General features: G+C 35.5%; 1 protein-coding gene across 2 annotated transcripts in view; it reads right to left on the bottom strand.

Moving 5' to 3' along the window:
- The window catches only part of LOC145662774 (protein-lysine N-methyltransferase SMYD4-like), a 283,052-nt gene that overhangs the window by 135,935 nt on the left and 128,641 nt on the right, over nt 1-18,476 (bottom strand). For both annotated transcript variants that reach the window (XM_081728644.1, XM_081728645.1), the window contains one exon: nt 7,529-8,307. In XM_081728644.1, coding sequence (XP_081584770.1) covers nt 7,529-8,307 — 779 coding nt within the window. The remainder of the gene's footprint in view (nt 1-7,528; nt 8,308-18,476) is intronic.

Raw genomic sequence — 18,476 nt, 5'->3', positions numbered from 1 at the left:
GTCCGCTTTGGAACCACGAACCCAGCGCAGATTTCTGCCTTCATCCCCTCACGAAACTAAGTAACGCTCAGTACGCGGAATGATGTATATTCCACTTGCCACCATTTACAATTTCAACAACTCTATCTCATATTGCATCAGAATTGTTTTGAGGGCGAAAGGGAGTCGAGTTGAGTTGATTTTGATTTTAACGTCTCGTTCAGCAGCGAGGCTATCTGAGACGTGGACCTACTGATTAACGTGGAATCCGAACCATATGAGCTCCCGCCGGAGGGCGAAAGGGAGTTCAACGCTGTATTAATCTGGTAAATGGCACTTTTTAAGATTTCCGTTAAATTGATAAGTATCTGTATCTCTCCAACTGTGATCATGTAGATGTAAGAGGGTTAAAGGGAAGGCTATGGCTAACCTGTATCTCTGAAGTCAAAAGCAAACTACATTTTACTTTCGTTCTTCTTCATAAAGAATGGAAAGAATTAAGTTCGGTGCTCTGTGAGATTTGACTATTTCATATCACAAAATATGTTAATCTTTGAGAGGAATTAATTGTATCACGTTATCTTCAATAATTTAGAAAAGGTTCAACAAATATAAACAAGATCTTTGGCTTGAAAATAATAATGATAATAATGTTGATCTGCAACTGCTCCTATGTGAGCTTTATCGTGCGCCAGGAATTTCGAATTATATTTTTTATCTTATTTCTCTCATTAGCTGGCTATCAAGCTGTATTTGTAGCCTGAAATACTTAAAACAAAATAATTAATTAAAAAATCGATTATTTTTAATCAATAGTTGTTTTTGTTCTTGTATATGTTTAAAAGAAATTAAAGTAATTTGATTTTACGTCGTCCATAACATTACTGGAAAGCACGTTTGAAAAACATCGAAAATTCCACTCCTTGTAACTTCGTTCCTATTTATTCGAAACACGTCGCATCATGACCATGGTCTAACGCTAAGGTACGTTGGACTTGCATTGCTCCGTCCGTCTTCGCTTTGCTGTAAATGTGCTAGAAGCTTCCAAACTTTGGATGTTTGTGATACTATAGCGTTCTTAGTTTGCACGAAGAAACTAGAAGGAGAGGAACACCTTCGCACAAATTAGGCAATAACCTTCAGTGAACAGTGTTACCAACTCAATATGAAGTTGTATTTTTTCAAATAGCACTACGTTAGATTATTACATATATCAAAGCTACACGTTAAAAGAAAAGTTAAAATACTACATTTATTATTCAATGTTGCAAAGTTTTGCTTGTTTTTCTATTTTAGTTTCTTTGTTACCACGGTTCAACATTATAACAAAAAAACTGAAAAAAAGAGAAGAAGGAGTATCAATAGTTCCTTATTACTCCTTTTAAAATCCACACGGATGTAGTTTCATTGAATGTGAGATAGACGATACACATTAGCCCATGGGGACATTTTTTGGAGTACGTCACGTGGACAACCGTCATCTTGGATTCGAAATTTTTATTATGGATTATAGGTGGGTAGTGTGATATGTGACCATGCGCTAAAATTTTCTCAAGATGTCAATTATACAATCAGATTTCATGTAGCCTAATTTGATAAAAAGCTACTGGCAACTGAAAGTTATGTTTACCTTTTTCTTGCAGGTGTAGAATCATGCCATTAACAGGTGGACCAATCCAGATAATCAAACTGTGAGACGAAATGAGTGCCCGTGCAGTGGCTTCTGATTTCAATCAGCATCATCCACAACGCGACTATACATCACATGATGCAGTGTCACAGTAATTAACCCAATCTGGGGAGACAGGCACAGTCGTGGACAGACCTCGTAGCAGATAAATGCGGATAGCCTCGGCCGAAGCAACAGTTACGGCAGTGCTGGCCTCCTTCTCTATGTCATCCCAGCGGAGCACACTTCGGTTATCAATGCAGTGTAGGATGAGTCAGAGTTCAGTGCACAGGGTGCTGGACAAGTATAAATGGCATCTGTATAAGGTACCAATGCAGCAATTTCTCTCCCAGAAAGTACGAGACCATAGGACTAACAATGCGGGAGTATGGGGGTGAATTCCCCAGTTAGCTGAGCTTAATATCAAATAAATTGGATGGTTGAAACGAAGTTAAGTCACACTTGCAAAACTTACTGAGTTTGTTTAACTTATATGCTATTGCAGAGCGTAATCCAAATTTCCAGCATCATTAAATCTCAGTACCAGTTCTGTCAAATCTAACAAATAAAACAATCTTACATGTAAGAAACACATTTGAACCGTCATCTGAAACTACAATAAGTGAACAACTAGGGTCTAATTATTTAAAAGAGACAACAAAGCTAAGATCAAAAGCGATGCCCTTAAAGTGAACAAAACACACAAAATCATAGAAGTAACAAAAATAGAAGGAAAGCAATAAGAAGAAATACTACGTACATCAAACTTAGAAGCAAATGCTCCCAGAAAAATACATTACCACAGCAAAGACATAACGAGAAGAATTGATACCATCAATGGAAGTTTCAGGAAGAGCGAAGCCTGGAGCATTAGGTAATGAAGATTAAAATATGTATTGAGCATGTCTGCTAATAATAGAAGTGCTGTTTTTAATGAATGGTACACATGACGCAGTTTATAATAATTCACAGGCGTTCATAAATGAAATGGGAATAACTTTAGAGTCGTTTCAATTGTAAGCTTATTGTTGCATCACTACTTTAACCAAAAGTAAGTTTAAGTTACATAAGCTTTGTATGAAGTTTTCGAATACTCATTTCTTTGCAAATAAACTCCTAAATAAATAGCTATATTACTCATGGCTTACACTTGAACAACAAAGGAAAATATACTATCAATAACGATTGAGGATGACCTTCAATATTATTTTACTGGGAAATGATTTCTCGCCTGAGGTGCTGAAAGAGGGCATTTCTTCACAGAAAACTATAAAAAAAAGTGTCTTTGATTTATTGATAGAGATGAGACTCAAATATTTTTGTGAAATAAGATACGAGACTTCAGTATTTCTTATGTCTCGTCTCGCGTCTATTCCTATTTATAAACTATTTGGTCCTTTGTATTTCAAAATGTTTTCGCAGTGATTTTTATGCACTGACGGAATAATTTCACACGCGTCACAGTAATTTTCCTCCTCAAACTGAGAACTTCCATCAAGGATGCGACCTCTTCGCTATGTGCGCCCTTCATCCATCTAGACCTAGAGATCGAGGTAGCGACCGCGACTTAAACCTCGACCTCGACCGCGAGGTATCTTCGGTATGTCTTTACTCTAAAACTGTCTAAGCAAACCCAAGTACATAGAAAACTGAATTGCAGTAAACTCATTTTCATAAGATGTAAAGATAATTACAGCTGCTCAGGCCAATTTCCTTGCCTTCTTTTACTCATACAAACTTAAGAACCTTATTATGATTTTCACTCTATTTTGGTTTTTTTCTTGAAAAAAATAGTACTTAATGAAGACTTTCGTTTTTCTACACTTTTCTGAATTTTATCAGCCTTTTGTATCTTTTCATCAGCTTCTTTCTTCATTCTTGTGGCACTGTCAAGCATTACTTGTGCTACATCGGTTCCAATAAGATCCTTGTTTTTAATGGCCTCTCTCAACCGTTTATTTGCTTTCTTCAGTAACCTATCAGATGTTTGTCTCTTGCCTTCTTCATTCCTTAGACGATTTAAAGTACATTCTTTTTCTTCAATTATTCCTTTCTCAAGTAAAAGTTTCTTTTTTCTTTTTCAATTCTTCTTCAGCTGCCCGTTGTTTTTTCTTTGCTTCTCTTTCTTGTTGTTGTTGCTCCTTCAATTTCCTCTGCTGCTCACAGAACTCTCTAAAACTCTTGTAAGCGGTATGTATCAGATCTAAAAGCTCCTTATATATATATATATACAAGATGTGTCTTTCCATAATATATCTCATGTAGAGCTCCCTTAATGTGCAAATGGGCATTGAGAATCCTCTGACATGTTAGCTCTATCAAGAGTCATAATGATTAGGGAGCTTGAAAACCTCTTTCAACTTCCGCTGAGCTATGTGAAGGTGAGAGAACTGCTTTTACGATTTTTAACACCGTTGGAAATTTATGCTTTCCTAAAATGTTAGTCTTTTGGACAAATTGGTTTCAATAAACATCTATTCTTTTTTTCACTAGTTGTGATATCATCTTCTAACCCTAATAGTCTCCATTCATCCACAAGTGTGTCTTCTTCGTTAGGAATAGACAAAGCTTCACCTATTTTGACAATTTTGTTCCAGCTGTGCTCTTGCTTTTCTTCTTGAACATTCAAACACTCCAAATGATTTAACAGAGGCTTAGAAACCATACATGACTTGTTGAAAACATGCTTAACAGCTTCTAAAACTAACACTCAATGCAGCACCTGAAAGGAAAAAACATTTACACTTATAATTTACTCAATTACATCACCTGTAAAAAAAAATCAATTAAAACACACCATACTTTAACACATTTTACGAATTACTAAACTGTAGCACCTCCATAAACTATTATGCTCCCTCAGTTTTGCTCCATCATTGGGAGCATACATAAAACATTTAAATTGTTTTTAAAATTTGAAAATGTTTGTTCAATCTTCCAAAGAGTCTAAAAGACTGACTTTACTGACTTATTTAAAAAGTACTGACTAAATACTGACTTCGTCAAAAATATTGACTTTACTGACTTTATTAACCAGTTTGCATCCCTGTTGTTCCCATCTCATCTAATTTCAATATAATCTCCGTTTGATTATCATTGGTCATTTTCACCAATAGCTGCTGCTTTTTTAATTTTCTAATGTTTTCGCATGTTCGCTTGTGTAATGATCACTTTATAAACAATCAAGAGAATACATCATTAATACTACTCGGACAGGTAAACGCTGAATTGACACTACTTTCACTTTCTCCTTCCTTTTCCGTTCAATTATTTATAACATATCAGACAACAGGATCCTCGATACTTATCTTTTCCATATTCTAACTTTCACTCATTAAACTGTGTTTCTATCTCGTATTAGATATTGGTTATCTAACTCTACCGATAATTAATGAGTTTTTACTCACAGTATTTTAAAATTACTGAGAAATGAAAACAGTGAATGATCGCCGCAATACCACGCTGGATCGTTCACAAGAGGAAATAATGTTACTCAACTAACAATTCTATAGCCACTCAATCACTCAAATATTAGCGTGGGGCCAACGTACTGAAGAATGTGCCCAGAATAAAAACAAAACAAAGCAAATAAATAAAAATCTGAATTAAGAAACAAGACTCCAAAAACTAAAGCAAATAACAAATAAAATGGAGCATTTTCTTTTAACCTTGTATCTGAAGTGATCTTATAGTTTTTATATGAAAAAAAAAAAAAAAAAAAAAACGCTGGACTAATATACATCAAAACAAAACGGTGCACATCTACTTCAGGCAGAGGAAGACTCCAGTAATCATCCTCTTCCAAGACTTTACCAACCACTCGTGAATCAGCAGCAGTATTAGCAACTAAGAGAGCAGACGCAGAACATGTAGACGAAGGGTGATTAAATGAATTATACATAAAGCTGCCCTCTCAGCTTCATTCTCTACTCCGGGTTAAGGGTATGTTGCATGAAGGGGAAGTATATACTGCAACACTGTATTGTATGTGTATATGTAAACTTGCAGCATGGCATGAATTTCAATTTTTTTTTTACCCAAGTAATTCTTCACGGATTGAAACTCCAAATAACAGGGATATTTCGTATGCAGGATGAATGAGTATGAAAAAAAAAAAAATAAAAATCGGATATGTTTTGCAAGTTAAGTAGAACAAATACATTGACGGACACACTACTAGGGATACTGTCTATTGATGAAACGATAAAAAGCGTTTTCTCAATCGAACTTACATCGGGTAGATCGTTCACACCATCACCCCTTTTCTTTCTTGTATCATTTAAAGACAACAAGGGAAATATACATCAATTTTAGAATCCTGTTTCAGGGTGACTTCGAAAGAAAAAAAAAGTGATATTCATAAAGCTAGATACGTTTTCTGAAAAGGTTAAAAAAAATAGGGGCACAGTGGTTCAGTGGTAGAGTGCATACCTCTGATGCGTGAGGTTGCTGTTCGATTTCCAGCCAAATAAGTTTGTGGTGGACAACATCGTGTTCACGGGTTTTTTCGGGGTACTCAGTTTCCTCCCATATTCTCATTTCATCAATTCTTCCATCATCATTCACTCGCCTTAATCATCTGTCTCCTTGAGCCTAAAGGGTATAATCTAGTGATGTTAAACTCAAAGATTTCATTTCACTTTCTCAAAAGGTAAGAATGACTGCTTTTTTTTTTAGCGGAAATTGTTAAAGGATCAGGCGACGCATATATCAAATTTATATATGTATAAGAAACCTCCTTAGTTTAGCCGTTACGAAGTTGGACTCAAGTCCGAGTGGTCCCGGGTTCGATTCCCGAGCGGTGCACTTCAATTTTTAGCTTCCATCAGTGTCGTGAACGCCTGTTAACGACATGTTTGTCGTTAGGCTGAACGTCGTTCAGTAACAGATTGCGTTAGAGTGGCTCTTGTCCACAAAGGGTTATTACGCCAGGGGTTATTATACGTATATAATTTTCGCTTTTATAATACACAACATTATTAGTAAGTTACTGTTATCGCTACCACTATTATTATTATTATTATTATTATTATTATTATTATTATTATTATTATTATTATTATTATTATATTTATTACTGCTATTAACAGTGGTAACTTTAAAATTAATTTTATTAAAAAAAAACTATAATTTGAGTTGAATAAAATTAAAAGTAATCTCTAAACATTCTGAAAATGATGTTTGGAGTAGAAATACAAGCGTGTTTCAGATTACAATCTTAATTCTGTAAATAATAGTGTCTTAGTCTGTGCGTCATGCTAATTTCTAATAATAATCTGCGCTAACGAATGTTGACCAATGCAGGAAATTTGCCAATTTAAAACTATTTGTTATTTCGTAATTTGTATTTAATAAACTTCTTTGGGCACTTTATTTATAAACTAATTCCAAGTTATTTCCCGTAGTGCTAAATATAATACAGTTTCTGAAGTGAAATGTCTAATATTGCCGTTACTCATATGAAAAGGATATGTCGAATTTTAGTTTTAAAATCTTTGAGAAAAACCCTTTACTTACCAAGAGATAGGCCGAGAGTAGCGTAGATAGATATAATCATTCTAAAATAGTTTGCCTTTATGTAGAATAAAATCCACTCGGGAGTTTTGTATCTGCGACCATCATGCGTTAACGTCCTTAAATCATATGGTTAATTCTCCAAATAACTACAATATATATATATATATATATATATATATGTGTGTGTGTGGGTGGGTGGGTGAGTGGGTGTGTAAAACATTTATTAAGTATTGCAGAAGGCGGTGATACCCTGTTACACAGAGCTACTTACCCCTGTATAGATATAATCAAAAATAGTACACTAAAATAAGAAAAAATTAGTATTATTCTGCTAACCTATAAACAGCGTTAAAAGAATGTTACCTGTTAATAATATTAGAATCACAAGAGTGGTTCATCATGCTAGCAGAAGGATAAATTGCAGTAGCAATTCGGACCTGAGCTTCAATTAATATTTCTTGCTGTTCCTTACATCTCTCATTTGATGAAGAAAGCTGCAATTTCGTAATAGCATGAGCATTGCACACTAGCTGAGCAATATGTCGCATCAACAAGCCACCAACGAAAAAACTAATTTCTTCTATGTACAATGTGTTCTCACTAGTTTTAAGTTCCGTTGTACGAGAGCTTGAATTATTTGTCCCTCTATCGTCCACCTCCTCGGTATTCTTATAAAGGTCATCACTACACGCAATATCCAATGATTCAGATCCGGAACTGTAACTACTTATATCACCAGTTGTTCCGGATTCATGTTCGTGACTGCATATCTTTATATGTTTTGTTGATTTATCCGACAGCACAGAATTACTTCTATAATTTTCTGTTGTCTCATTTTCACACGTTGAGTTCTTTCTTTCTTTTTTTACTTCCGTTTCATCTGCATGCACGACATTTTCAACTTCAGTGGTCAAATTAATAAAAGATTTATCTTTCTCTACTTCATGCTTATGAACCAAGTCACTGGCAACTTCATTTTGAGGATTCTTATTCACTTCCTTCACCAAATCTTTAATTTCTGTATCCTCTTTTTTGCCAATTTGACAACAGATACTATCAACAACAGTACCCTGTCTTGTTTCATTGATCTTATCAAAGAAGTGAGTCTTCTCTTTTAAATAGAGCAGTAACAGACACGCAGTCTATAAGAGAAAAGAAAGAAGATTAAAGGAATTAAGTTGCAATCAACTACAATAATGTAGCACCTTAATTCAAAACATATTTACACATATAGAAAACTGTAGAGCTTGAAGACACTATTCATTAGTAAAATACCGTATTCAAAACATATTTACACAATAGAAAAATGTAGAGCTTGAAGACACGATTCATTAGTAAAATACCATATTAAACTTACATAATTAGATTTTCACGAAACTGAAATGATTTAATTCTCATATCTTCCCGCAACAATTATTTGAACTTCTTTAATTTGTTTAGGGACGACTCGAGACGTTCATTCAATTTTTCTTTTTAAATTACCAATTAGTATACTACGTTTTCTTCAATAAAATTTCACCTATGTTCAAAAGTTTCTACGAAAATTACTTCCCTCCAACTGATATAGCTGTTTCTTAATGCAAACATTATCATCAGAGTGTCTACTAAAATTTCAAAATTAAATTTCGTGACTTTTTCGTGACCTTTTCTTTACCAAACCATAAAATTTCGTAACATTCTCAAGAGCGAATCTGCTTGCGAATTAGGCAGAATTTTCATGTATGCGATAGAAGCGTGCTTTGCTTGCGATTTGGTAGCGTCTAAAACCGACCATAGACATTTTTGGTGGTGAATTTTGACGTTTTATACAACAAACTTTTCCAGTCTATACTTGTATTCGTACAGATTAAAAAAGAATCGTGCCCCAAAAGCTAAATTTCGTGACTTTTTCTTGACTTTCATGACCATTTTATGATTTCGTGACTTTTTCGTGACTTTCGTGGCCAATAGACACCCTGATCATGAAAATAAGTACCAATTGACGATAGCTTCTGCCTTCTGCATGATGGGCTCAAAACTGCCGCTCTAAATTTAACAATAGCGGCATGTGAACTATAGCTTTGTCCATGAATAAACATATGATATCAATGTTTGTTAGCTTTAATATGAGAGCTTGTGATACTATAGTTTTGTGTAGGAAAACGTATATATACCATTAGAGTTTGCTAGCTCCAAAGAGTTCCCAGTATTAAAACACCGGCTCACTTATCACGTTTTAAACTAGAACTCGCTAAAGCTCGCCCCAGACCCCCGGTCATGACTTTGCCATGAACTGTGATGACTTGTAAAAGAAGTAGTGTAGACGAATTTACTTCCTTTTACTGCAGGGAGTTCTCACCAAACACACTTCAATTCAAACGGCATTATTTCTTGCATTTCATTTTCAGCTGCATGTAAACCATGTATTCATAAACCTTTACAACCTTTAACAATGATTTACCGCAAATGAGCAACGCAGAAATAGGACATGCTCAAGAAACCTTGATAGTAGAGAATACGTAGGTGGAAAACTTTAATTGGTTTATACATACATTATTGAAGTACCCTGTTTGATATTTTTAGTCTTGGTTGTTATTGTTTAAACCTATTTATAATATTTAATTAGATGCTGTTTTTAAATAATCGCATATATAAAATCATGAAATAACGAAAATACTTCGCTCGCGCAATACAAACAAAAATTTCTTTCCTAATACAAAACAATCATGATACGTAAAAATACGAGAGAAAAACAATTTTTTTCCGAGATCGAAACCGGAACTCCTAGTAGTAAGCAGATGTCTTATTTCTTGCTCATACTACTACGTCCAATAATGACCATTCTCTTTCTTCCACGTGGTACATAACGCACAGTCCATTTACAAGCATGCGAACTACCATAAAAACAACCGTTTGGAAACTATGAACAATTTCCACACTTCATTTGCAACGAAAATTGCGCCCTTCTCACGATATCCGAATTGACCCGTTTCTCACACGACATGCTGAACATGTTGCGAAATGTTCTGTTTTTATGTTTTCGGGAAGTATGAGAACAATTAACTATGTTCAGACATTACAGATATATAACAATAATAATCCCCTAAAATTAGACATTTTACTCATTAACAAATAGTAAAAGAAAACCTAGAATTCCACTATTCCTCGCAATTAAATACTTCGTTTGAAAACAAATACGAATAGTCAAACCCATCTCACAAATAAAATTTCACCTATCAGAGCAAACCGTATTGAAACATCATGTACTACCCCAATTTATATATATAAATAATCTTTCATTTCAAAATAGAAAGAATAATTAAACTGAAGTACTCACATATTTAACCTAAGGAAACAAAACGATACAAAAAAAAACTCTGATTGAAACACTATGATATCCAACAGACATACACTCTTGGAAACAGTAAGAAAGCTACAAACAAACAAACATATTCACATATTTTTCGGCATCTATTATGACTATTTTCCAAACCGTGTTCACATATTCACGTACTTTCGGTTTGGAGCCTACAGTTGTGCTATACACTTCAAAATTGGTATACGCATGTATTTTAACGAAAATCCACAAGGGGCATAAAGGGGGGACTTTTTTCCGAATTCTCGCATCGTTTCCGGTTTGAGGCACACACTGCTGTCGCGAGACAAACTGTATTGTTGTCCAGTCTGGACACTATATTGCGGAAGTGATGCCCAGTGTTTCTTCCAGACCTGTATATTTTTGGGGGGCACTGCACTCCAAGCTCTGTGAGTGCCCCCGGGGAAGACCAAAATAATACGTCTACAATACCATAATAAATAGAATATTATTAGCAGTGCCCCCGGAATATTGTTTCTGAAAGAAACACTGGTGATGCCCCATCTCCAAAGCTACATATGTTTGTATTTAAAAACTTTTGTGTCGTCCCGAAGCTTCACACGAACATAGTACCCCTCTCCAGACCATCTCCACAGTTGCCGTATAAATATATCCTTTCGCTCTACGTATGTAATTACGAAAATATTTTGTTCGCGGAATACAAACAGAAACTACTTTGCTAATACAAAGCAATGGTGATAAGTAAAAAAAACTCAAGTCAACACAAGATTACGCTGGGAATCGAACCCAGATCTGCTACTTAGAAAGCAGACGCGATACCTGAGCCAAATTACTACGTTAATTTATATTTGTTCTATTACCCTTAACATAACACATAACAAGGCAGATCAAGTTAAGTCAACAACATGGCAACTTTGCATTCAAGATTGCGACTTCTTCAACGATTTGTTTCTTTATTTAAACTACACTTCATCGTTAATAATATACCAAAACCTGACTTACCTACCCTGAGCACAACTTACAATTTTCATGTTTACAAATTTTTGAGCCGCCATATTGAATCGAAGATGATAACTTTTTCAACATGTCCGATTTTTCCCCTTACTTACGCTGCAATCTACACATTCTAACGCAATTTCTTGTTTCCACCATATCTACAAGTTGTCCAGAATTAGACGCCGCCTTAAAACATTCCTAGCACTTTCTAACCACGAAGATGAGTATTTTTTCAAGTTTAAGCACGCGTTCGGAAATTACGCATCAGATTAAACACCAGCTCGAAATCTCGACGTTCTAGCAACAGCCATTACAAATTTCACATTTTCTTGATTTGCGCCGCCGAACGAAAACGAATTTTAATGCTCTTTTTTCTAGCACAAACTATGTTCCTAGCTTCACTGCCTGACAAAATATGACATTTCTATGATAGTGCAACTAACATAAAAAGCAGCATTCCGAAACGACGAAAAATTTCGACCCTTGATTTACATGGAAAATGTTGCCTTTTTCAAGATATCAGAATTTTCCCGTTATTCATATCACATGATAAACATGTATGCAAAATTTGGTGTTTGTATGTTTTGTGGAAGTATGCAAACAATTAAGTGTGATTGCGACTTTACAGGTATATAATTCCTTAATATTTATTCGCCGAGTACAACATGAAAAAAAAAGAAAAAAAAACTACATGTTTAGTGGTTGCTCTCTAATTCTGAGTGGGTGATTAGATGGCTATTAAGTCAGAAATCTAAATATTTCAGCAAAGGCGCTGTAATAACAGGAAAAAGGAAATCTAATTGTCTATTTGTTGACCTTCTTATCTTATTGTCTATCTGTCTTCAATGTGACATCCAAAGTTCAAAAAGAAAAAGGATATTGCCTACATCGTTACCCGATAACAGCATTTCTCTATTATAGATATGTTAAACAAAACGAAATGGAATATAGTATTCTTGTTTCTTACAGTTTAAATTCGTTCATCTTCTTCTTGAATTGTTGTTAATATGGAAAAAGCATTTTATCATTTGTCATATGTCACCTGATGACACAGCATGGAAACGAATTACCTCACTTTTGGAATCCTAACTTCATGATATCTAAATATGTACGAACTTTTCTTTGTATGTCACACAATTTGATTACACTATGTTACACGGAACTCCACACAGCACGAGGGAATTACGTTACATCAAAGTATTTTTCGATATCTGCCACGTGACAGTTCTTCTCTCGTGTAATACTTGGAATGTAATCGATGAAAAGAGTTAATCCCTCTGACGTCAGGACCTCTTTCCTTGTTCCATGTAATAAGTGGCGTCCTGATAAACTTTGGCCGAACCTCTTATGAAAAGTCCAAGAAAATAAAGAAATCATTACTATCAGGTTGCCTAAATAGTATCGATCCTTTGGAGGTCAAAATTGAGAATACATTTATTGTGATTTAAAAATATCATTATGAAACCACATATGCACCATTTTGTTCGACGATCTTCTGCCGTATTTCCGGTAGCACTATAATCCCACCGTTATGGAGCGTCTATAGTTTCTGGTTCAAAAATTGAGATACGAAGTTTTCACAGATCTTTCTTGAAACGAATCCAACACTATTCAGGGAGTTCTGCAAAGACAGAAAGCATTGAGAGTCTTGACTGTACCAGGTCCGGGCAATACGGTGGATGCATAAAAATCTCTCAGTCAAGTTCAAGTTCTTCCAATTTATGACGGATTATTCAAGACGTACGTGGTCTGTCATTGTCAATGTAGTATATGATACCCTTTCTGCTGATCAGTAAATTGCTAGGTGTACTCACCAGGGTTTGTGTAAGGGGCCCAGCCAAAAAGAAAGAAAAAAAACTTACCTTAGCTCAACGGCGCCGACTTCCCAAAATTTATGTGGGTGCATATCAATGGTAGGATGTATTAGCCTATATGTTTTCAGGGAACTCTCGATATTTGATTGATTCATTTTTAGTTAAAAATCTTTTATGGACACTGTCTTAAAGGGCTGTCCTGTGATAAAGTAAAATATACTGGTACTATAAGAATAAGTTGGAACTCCCCTATCTCAGTCGGTAACACGTCTGACTTAAACACAAGAGAAACGGGTTCAAAAGCGGGTCCGCACCCACAAGATTATTTGTGTGAGTGCCGAAGCCCCGAAGCACCCACGTAGTCGGAGCGCATGCCTTAGCTTGAGAGAATTATAGAACAAATTAATGTATAGATTGTGTTTGTAACCTATTTGAAGTAAATTATGCAATTTTATATTTTAGAAAATACTTTTCGTGAATAGTGTGCTCGGTGACGCCGGGGGAAGTTATCTCTCAGACATTTGACGAATTTAAGGCCATAGGTGCCTGTATCGGCAGTAAATATGTAAATACATTAGTAAAATTATTAGTATTATTTCATACATTTGATGGTAACACAAATATTCTTCAGTTACATTTGGATTTCGATCAACAGTAGTTTAGTTAAGTCATTAATTGCTACTCTTCAAATAAGCATTCTGTAGAATCAACACCAGCAATAGCGTAAACATTCTTGTCAAATTTAAGAAGCTTAATGCTCGGAGTTTGAAGTAAATTTAAAGTTCCGTACTAGTGGAATTGTCGATGTACAGTAAAGAAAGCTGGATTTTCGGGGAAAACCCGTCGTGAAAGAAGTGCTCGGGATATTCCCGCAATTGAACGCACAAAGCATCGGATCTGGAAGATATTTAATTTCATTTACGACATTTTGAAACATTTACTTTATAAGCGTAAACATTCTTGACAAATTTAAGAAGCTTAATGCTCGGAGTTTGAAGTAAATTTAAAGTTCCGTACTAGTGGAATTGTCGATGTACAGTAAAGAAAGCTGGAGTTTCGGGGAAAACCCGTCGTGAAAGAAGTGCTCGGGATATTCCCGCAATTGAACGCACAAAGCATCGGATCTGGAAGATATTTAATTTCATTTACGACATTTTGAAACACTTACTTTATAAAATATGAATTATCTCTTTGTTAATTGTTTTAAATTCATTTTCGCGAAAGAACCGTCTTGCTAGTGCTAGGGAAATTCCCGTAATTGAACGTGCAAAGTATCGGAAGTAACTTCAACAATAAAACCATTTATTTTACGCTGGAACATATTTGCCATATAAGACATTTTGAAACATTTATTTTATAATACATGAATTATATCTTTGTTTTAAATTAATATATTTGGTATTCATATTTGGCGAACTTTACTAAGGCTCCTGAGATGACTCGATCTACATTTGTTCGTTTGTCCCTGTACCACATACACATTACAGGGTACAACTTTCGATATTTTAAGTTTAAATTATCAGGGTACAAGCACGAGACACACTAAATTTCCTATATAGATTTTGGCGGCATACCAACGTAAAATTTCAAAATGGCAGCTTTAAAAAAAATAGCGGGTATCCACGCTACAAAATGCAATTTTCGGTCTTTTAAATAGAAATTTTCAGAGTAGAAGCACGAGATATTCTAAATGAGCTAGCTATATATATATATATTTTAGCGGCGATCCAACGTAAAATTTCAAAATGGCGGCCACTATTCAAGTAGCGGGTATCCACGCTGTAGGGTGCAATTTTCGGACTTTTAAGTTGAAATTATGAGGGTAGAAGCAAGAGACATTCTAAATTTGCTGTATAGATTTTCTCGCCGATCCAATGTAAATTTTCAAAATGACGGCCATTTTTTTTTTCAAAACAGTAGTGAACAGAAAACTGTTGCAAGTTGCGACAATGACAATCTTGAAATATAAATCACATTTTAACACTTTTTACTCCAAAGACATTAAAATATTTGGAAAAAACTCAATTAAACCCCAAAAAATCCATACGGGCCCAGGTGGGTTGGGTTTTTCAAAAATACCCGGGTTTTTACAAACTCTGGTACTCACACTAATTGTCGACAGTATAGGCCTGAGTATATCGTTCTCTCCAGCGGTAGTAGATTGTGATGTACGCTGCCCTTCGAATTCAACCAAACGCACAGCACAAACTTCTTGGGCGTCAATATGGAGTTTCTTCTCGCTTCGACCACATCCTTTCTGACCCATTATTTTCAAAAGTTATCCATTTTTCATCACTCGTGATCAGCCGCTTTAGATGTGAATCGAGTTCGTTACGTTTCACAAAAATTTACAGGTGGAAATTCGATTAACTAAATGTTTCTGAGTTAGCTCATGTGGCATCCAATGTCGAGCTTCCACTTTACACCCACCGCTCTACAATTGTTTTAACACTGCTTGGTGATGAGTGTTTAGGTCATTGGCGATATCAAGATTCCTTACATATTGATCTTGCTCGTCTTTTACCAGTATATCATCCGTTTCTGCAGTCATTGGTCGCCCACTGGGAGAAGCATCTCGGACATCGAAATTTCTAGAACCAAAGCGACAAAATCATCTTTTGAATGCTGTTTTTGATAACATACCTTGCCCATAAACAGCACAAATTTCTTCAGCATTTGTGCGTTTATCGAATTGTCAAAAGCAGCATAGTTTTGTGGAAAGTTCGATCATTTTCATAATTTAATGCCTTACGTCTCATTATAAAAATTCCAACACTTTTTGTACATTTTCTATCTTCAACTATCAGTTGTCAAATGACGTTAGGCCTGATCCGCTGCGACTCATATATCTGAGATTTGAGAAACTAACGCTATCTCTTACGCAAACGGCTCAATACCTTTCAGAGAACCTGATATTATTCCGACGAGAAAGCAATCATGTATTTTTATTTTTATTTTTTTTTTTAAATTTGTTTTTTTACGTGACAACAGTAAACTCTGTCGAATGTACTACTGAAAAGAATTATCATCTTTCGAAGGCAAACATATTTTTATTACACGTCAGTAAATTTTTGATTAAAGTCGAAAATAACACCGACATAGAAATTTATTGTTCTTACAAAAGGTTACATATGGTTCAAAAAAAAAAAAAAAAAAGTCGACTTTGAACCAATTACCTGCCTAAATTCCCTTTCTTCACCTTCGATTATGTTCAATGTGACGGCTCGTTTCCACTGTAGCGAACTCCTGTGTAGAATGAGAAAGGAAATCTCTCGATATACCGCTTAGGCACCTTTCCGAAGACCCTGAAAGTACAAGGATGGCGTCGAGCAAGTGTCTGTTTGACGAGTCTAAAATTCATAGAAGGTGTGGGATCGCTTGAATTCTTGTCTCTTTTGCCTTACCATGACGTTCTCCTGAAGTAAGTTGCATTTACTTCAGTGCTGGAAGACACTCCACAATCGTCAGAGTTCCCCGACTCTAATATTCCGCTATCACTAGAAATCATTTGGAAAACATTTCCTTGCATCCCTGCACAAAGTCAGAGCGGCTCTTGTGGCCTGTTTGACGGAAAATAGATCGAACTCTGTTGGTGTCATCTAGGTAGAGTTAACCCTCATACAGGGTACACATCCATTTCCACTCGTCCCCTGCGAGATATATTTCATTCAATTTACGGCGTGGATAAACCTCTCCTGGATATGGCGCTCTGTAAGGTGATGTCCTCGTGTTTCATGGCGCGCTTCCAATGTGAGGCTCTTCTGGATAATGTTCGAAACTGTGCCGTTTGAGATTACCATGTCGTATGGCCAAATTTCTATGAGTTAGGAAATTGTCTTGTGTCCTTACTTTCCTAATGGCGCGTACTGTGTTAGGGGTCCGAGTGGGTTGGAGCCGTGTTCTCTCCACAAGTTCAGGTGACCATGTACTGGAGGAGCTTGTTGGCATAATGAGATTCGTACTAGCTTTGCTGACATTTAAACCCTCTTCTCTGCCCCGTTTCACCATTGCTGAGTGGTTATAATAATCGGTGGAAAGTTTACAAATGAACCCTTCATCATAGAAAACTGTCAGTTGTATTTTCATTGTTCCATGGATACTGCTCAACTGACACTTTACCAAACAGGCCCCAGTGCAACCACCAACGAATAAGAGCGCTTATTCGTGCAACCAAAGCGCTTAAACACGTCATTCGGGAAGACCAATGAAAATCGACTGTTTTTTTATTGTACGCAAACTTCTTTACTACGGAACGGATCGTTTGTAACTTACAATGGCTTATCTCTGAGAATTTTGAGAAAATGACAGGGACTTCGCAAGACTCAAACTTTGCACCTTTCAATGACTAATAATTAATAATAATGTAACATAATGTATTGAAGGTGTTCATACACATTATTTTTAGACTAAAGTTGTATGGTAGAATGAAGTCAATTAATCACTGCATAAAATTACAAATATATTTATAAAATATAAAGACACGAATAAATTTACTTTGAACAAAATCAAATTTAAAACCAAAATCAAATTTGCAATAAAAGAAAAAATGTATGTTGTGACTAATGTAATTGCGCAATAAATCTTGTGGACCTGCAACAATTAAAGATTTAGGTGTAACTTGATTCTAATGTTTATTCATCATATTGAAGATGCAATAATGAATAATCACACGAAAACTTGGCTTCATGTGTTGTTTACGTAGATTTTCATAAACTATCAATTAGGGATGGTTGATTTAAATCACAATTTAATTAGCAATTTAACTAGCACGATTAGAAAAAACATTAAAAGTTTAATTTATTTGCTTAAAACTAAAATAAAGTGCAGTATTTCTGATCATTGTTGGACACTAATCGATTGTCAGTCTCAAATTAACTTCTTAATCCGTGCTGTGCGAAAGAATCGTAATGTAAAATTATTGTGTTCAGGTAATAGATAGAGTAATTAGCACACAGCATGTTGGAGTTTCTCCCACAATCACTCTACTTGAGGTCTGAAGTCCGATACAATGTTGCCTAGGTATTTTGTTCGGGTAAATGGTCCAAGGTCCAAGCAGCCGGGAGAAGAATGCCACAGAGCTCCAGGCCAACTAAGTGGTTGCAGTAAGGATCTCCCAGTGACCCAGGCAATCAAGGAGAGGGGTTATAATCCTCCAGAGCTCCAAGCAATCTAAGCAGGTACGAAA

Source organism: Thermobia domestica, chromosome 10, assembly GCF_964235325.1.
Source record: "Thermobia domestica chromosome 10, izTheDome1.hap1.1, whole genome shotgun sequence".
In the NCBI taxonomy this organism is placed as follows: Eukaryota; Metazoa; Arthropoda; class Insecta; order Zygentoma; family Lepismatidae; genus Thermobia; species Thermobia domestica.
This window is presented reverse-complemented; position numbering and strand designations above follow the sequence as displayed.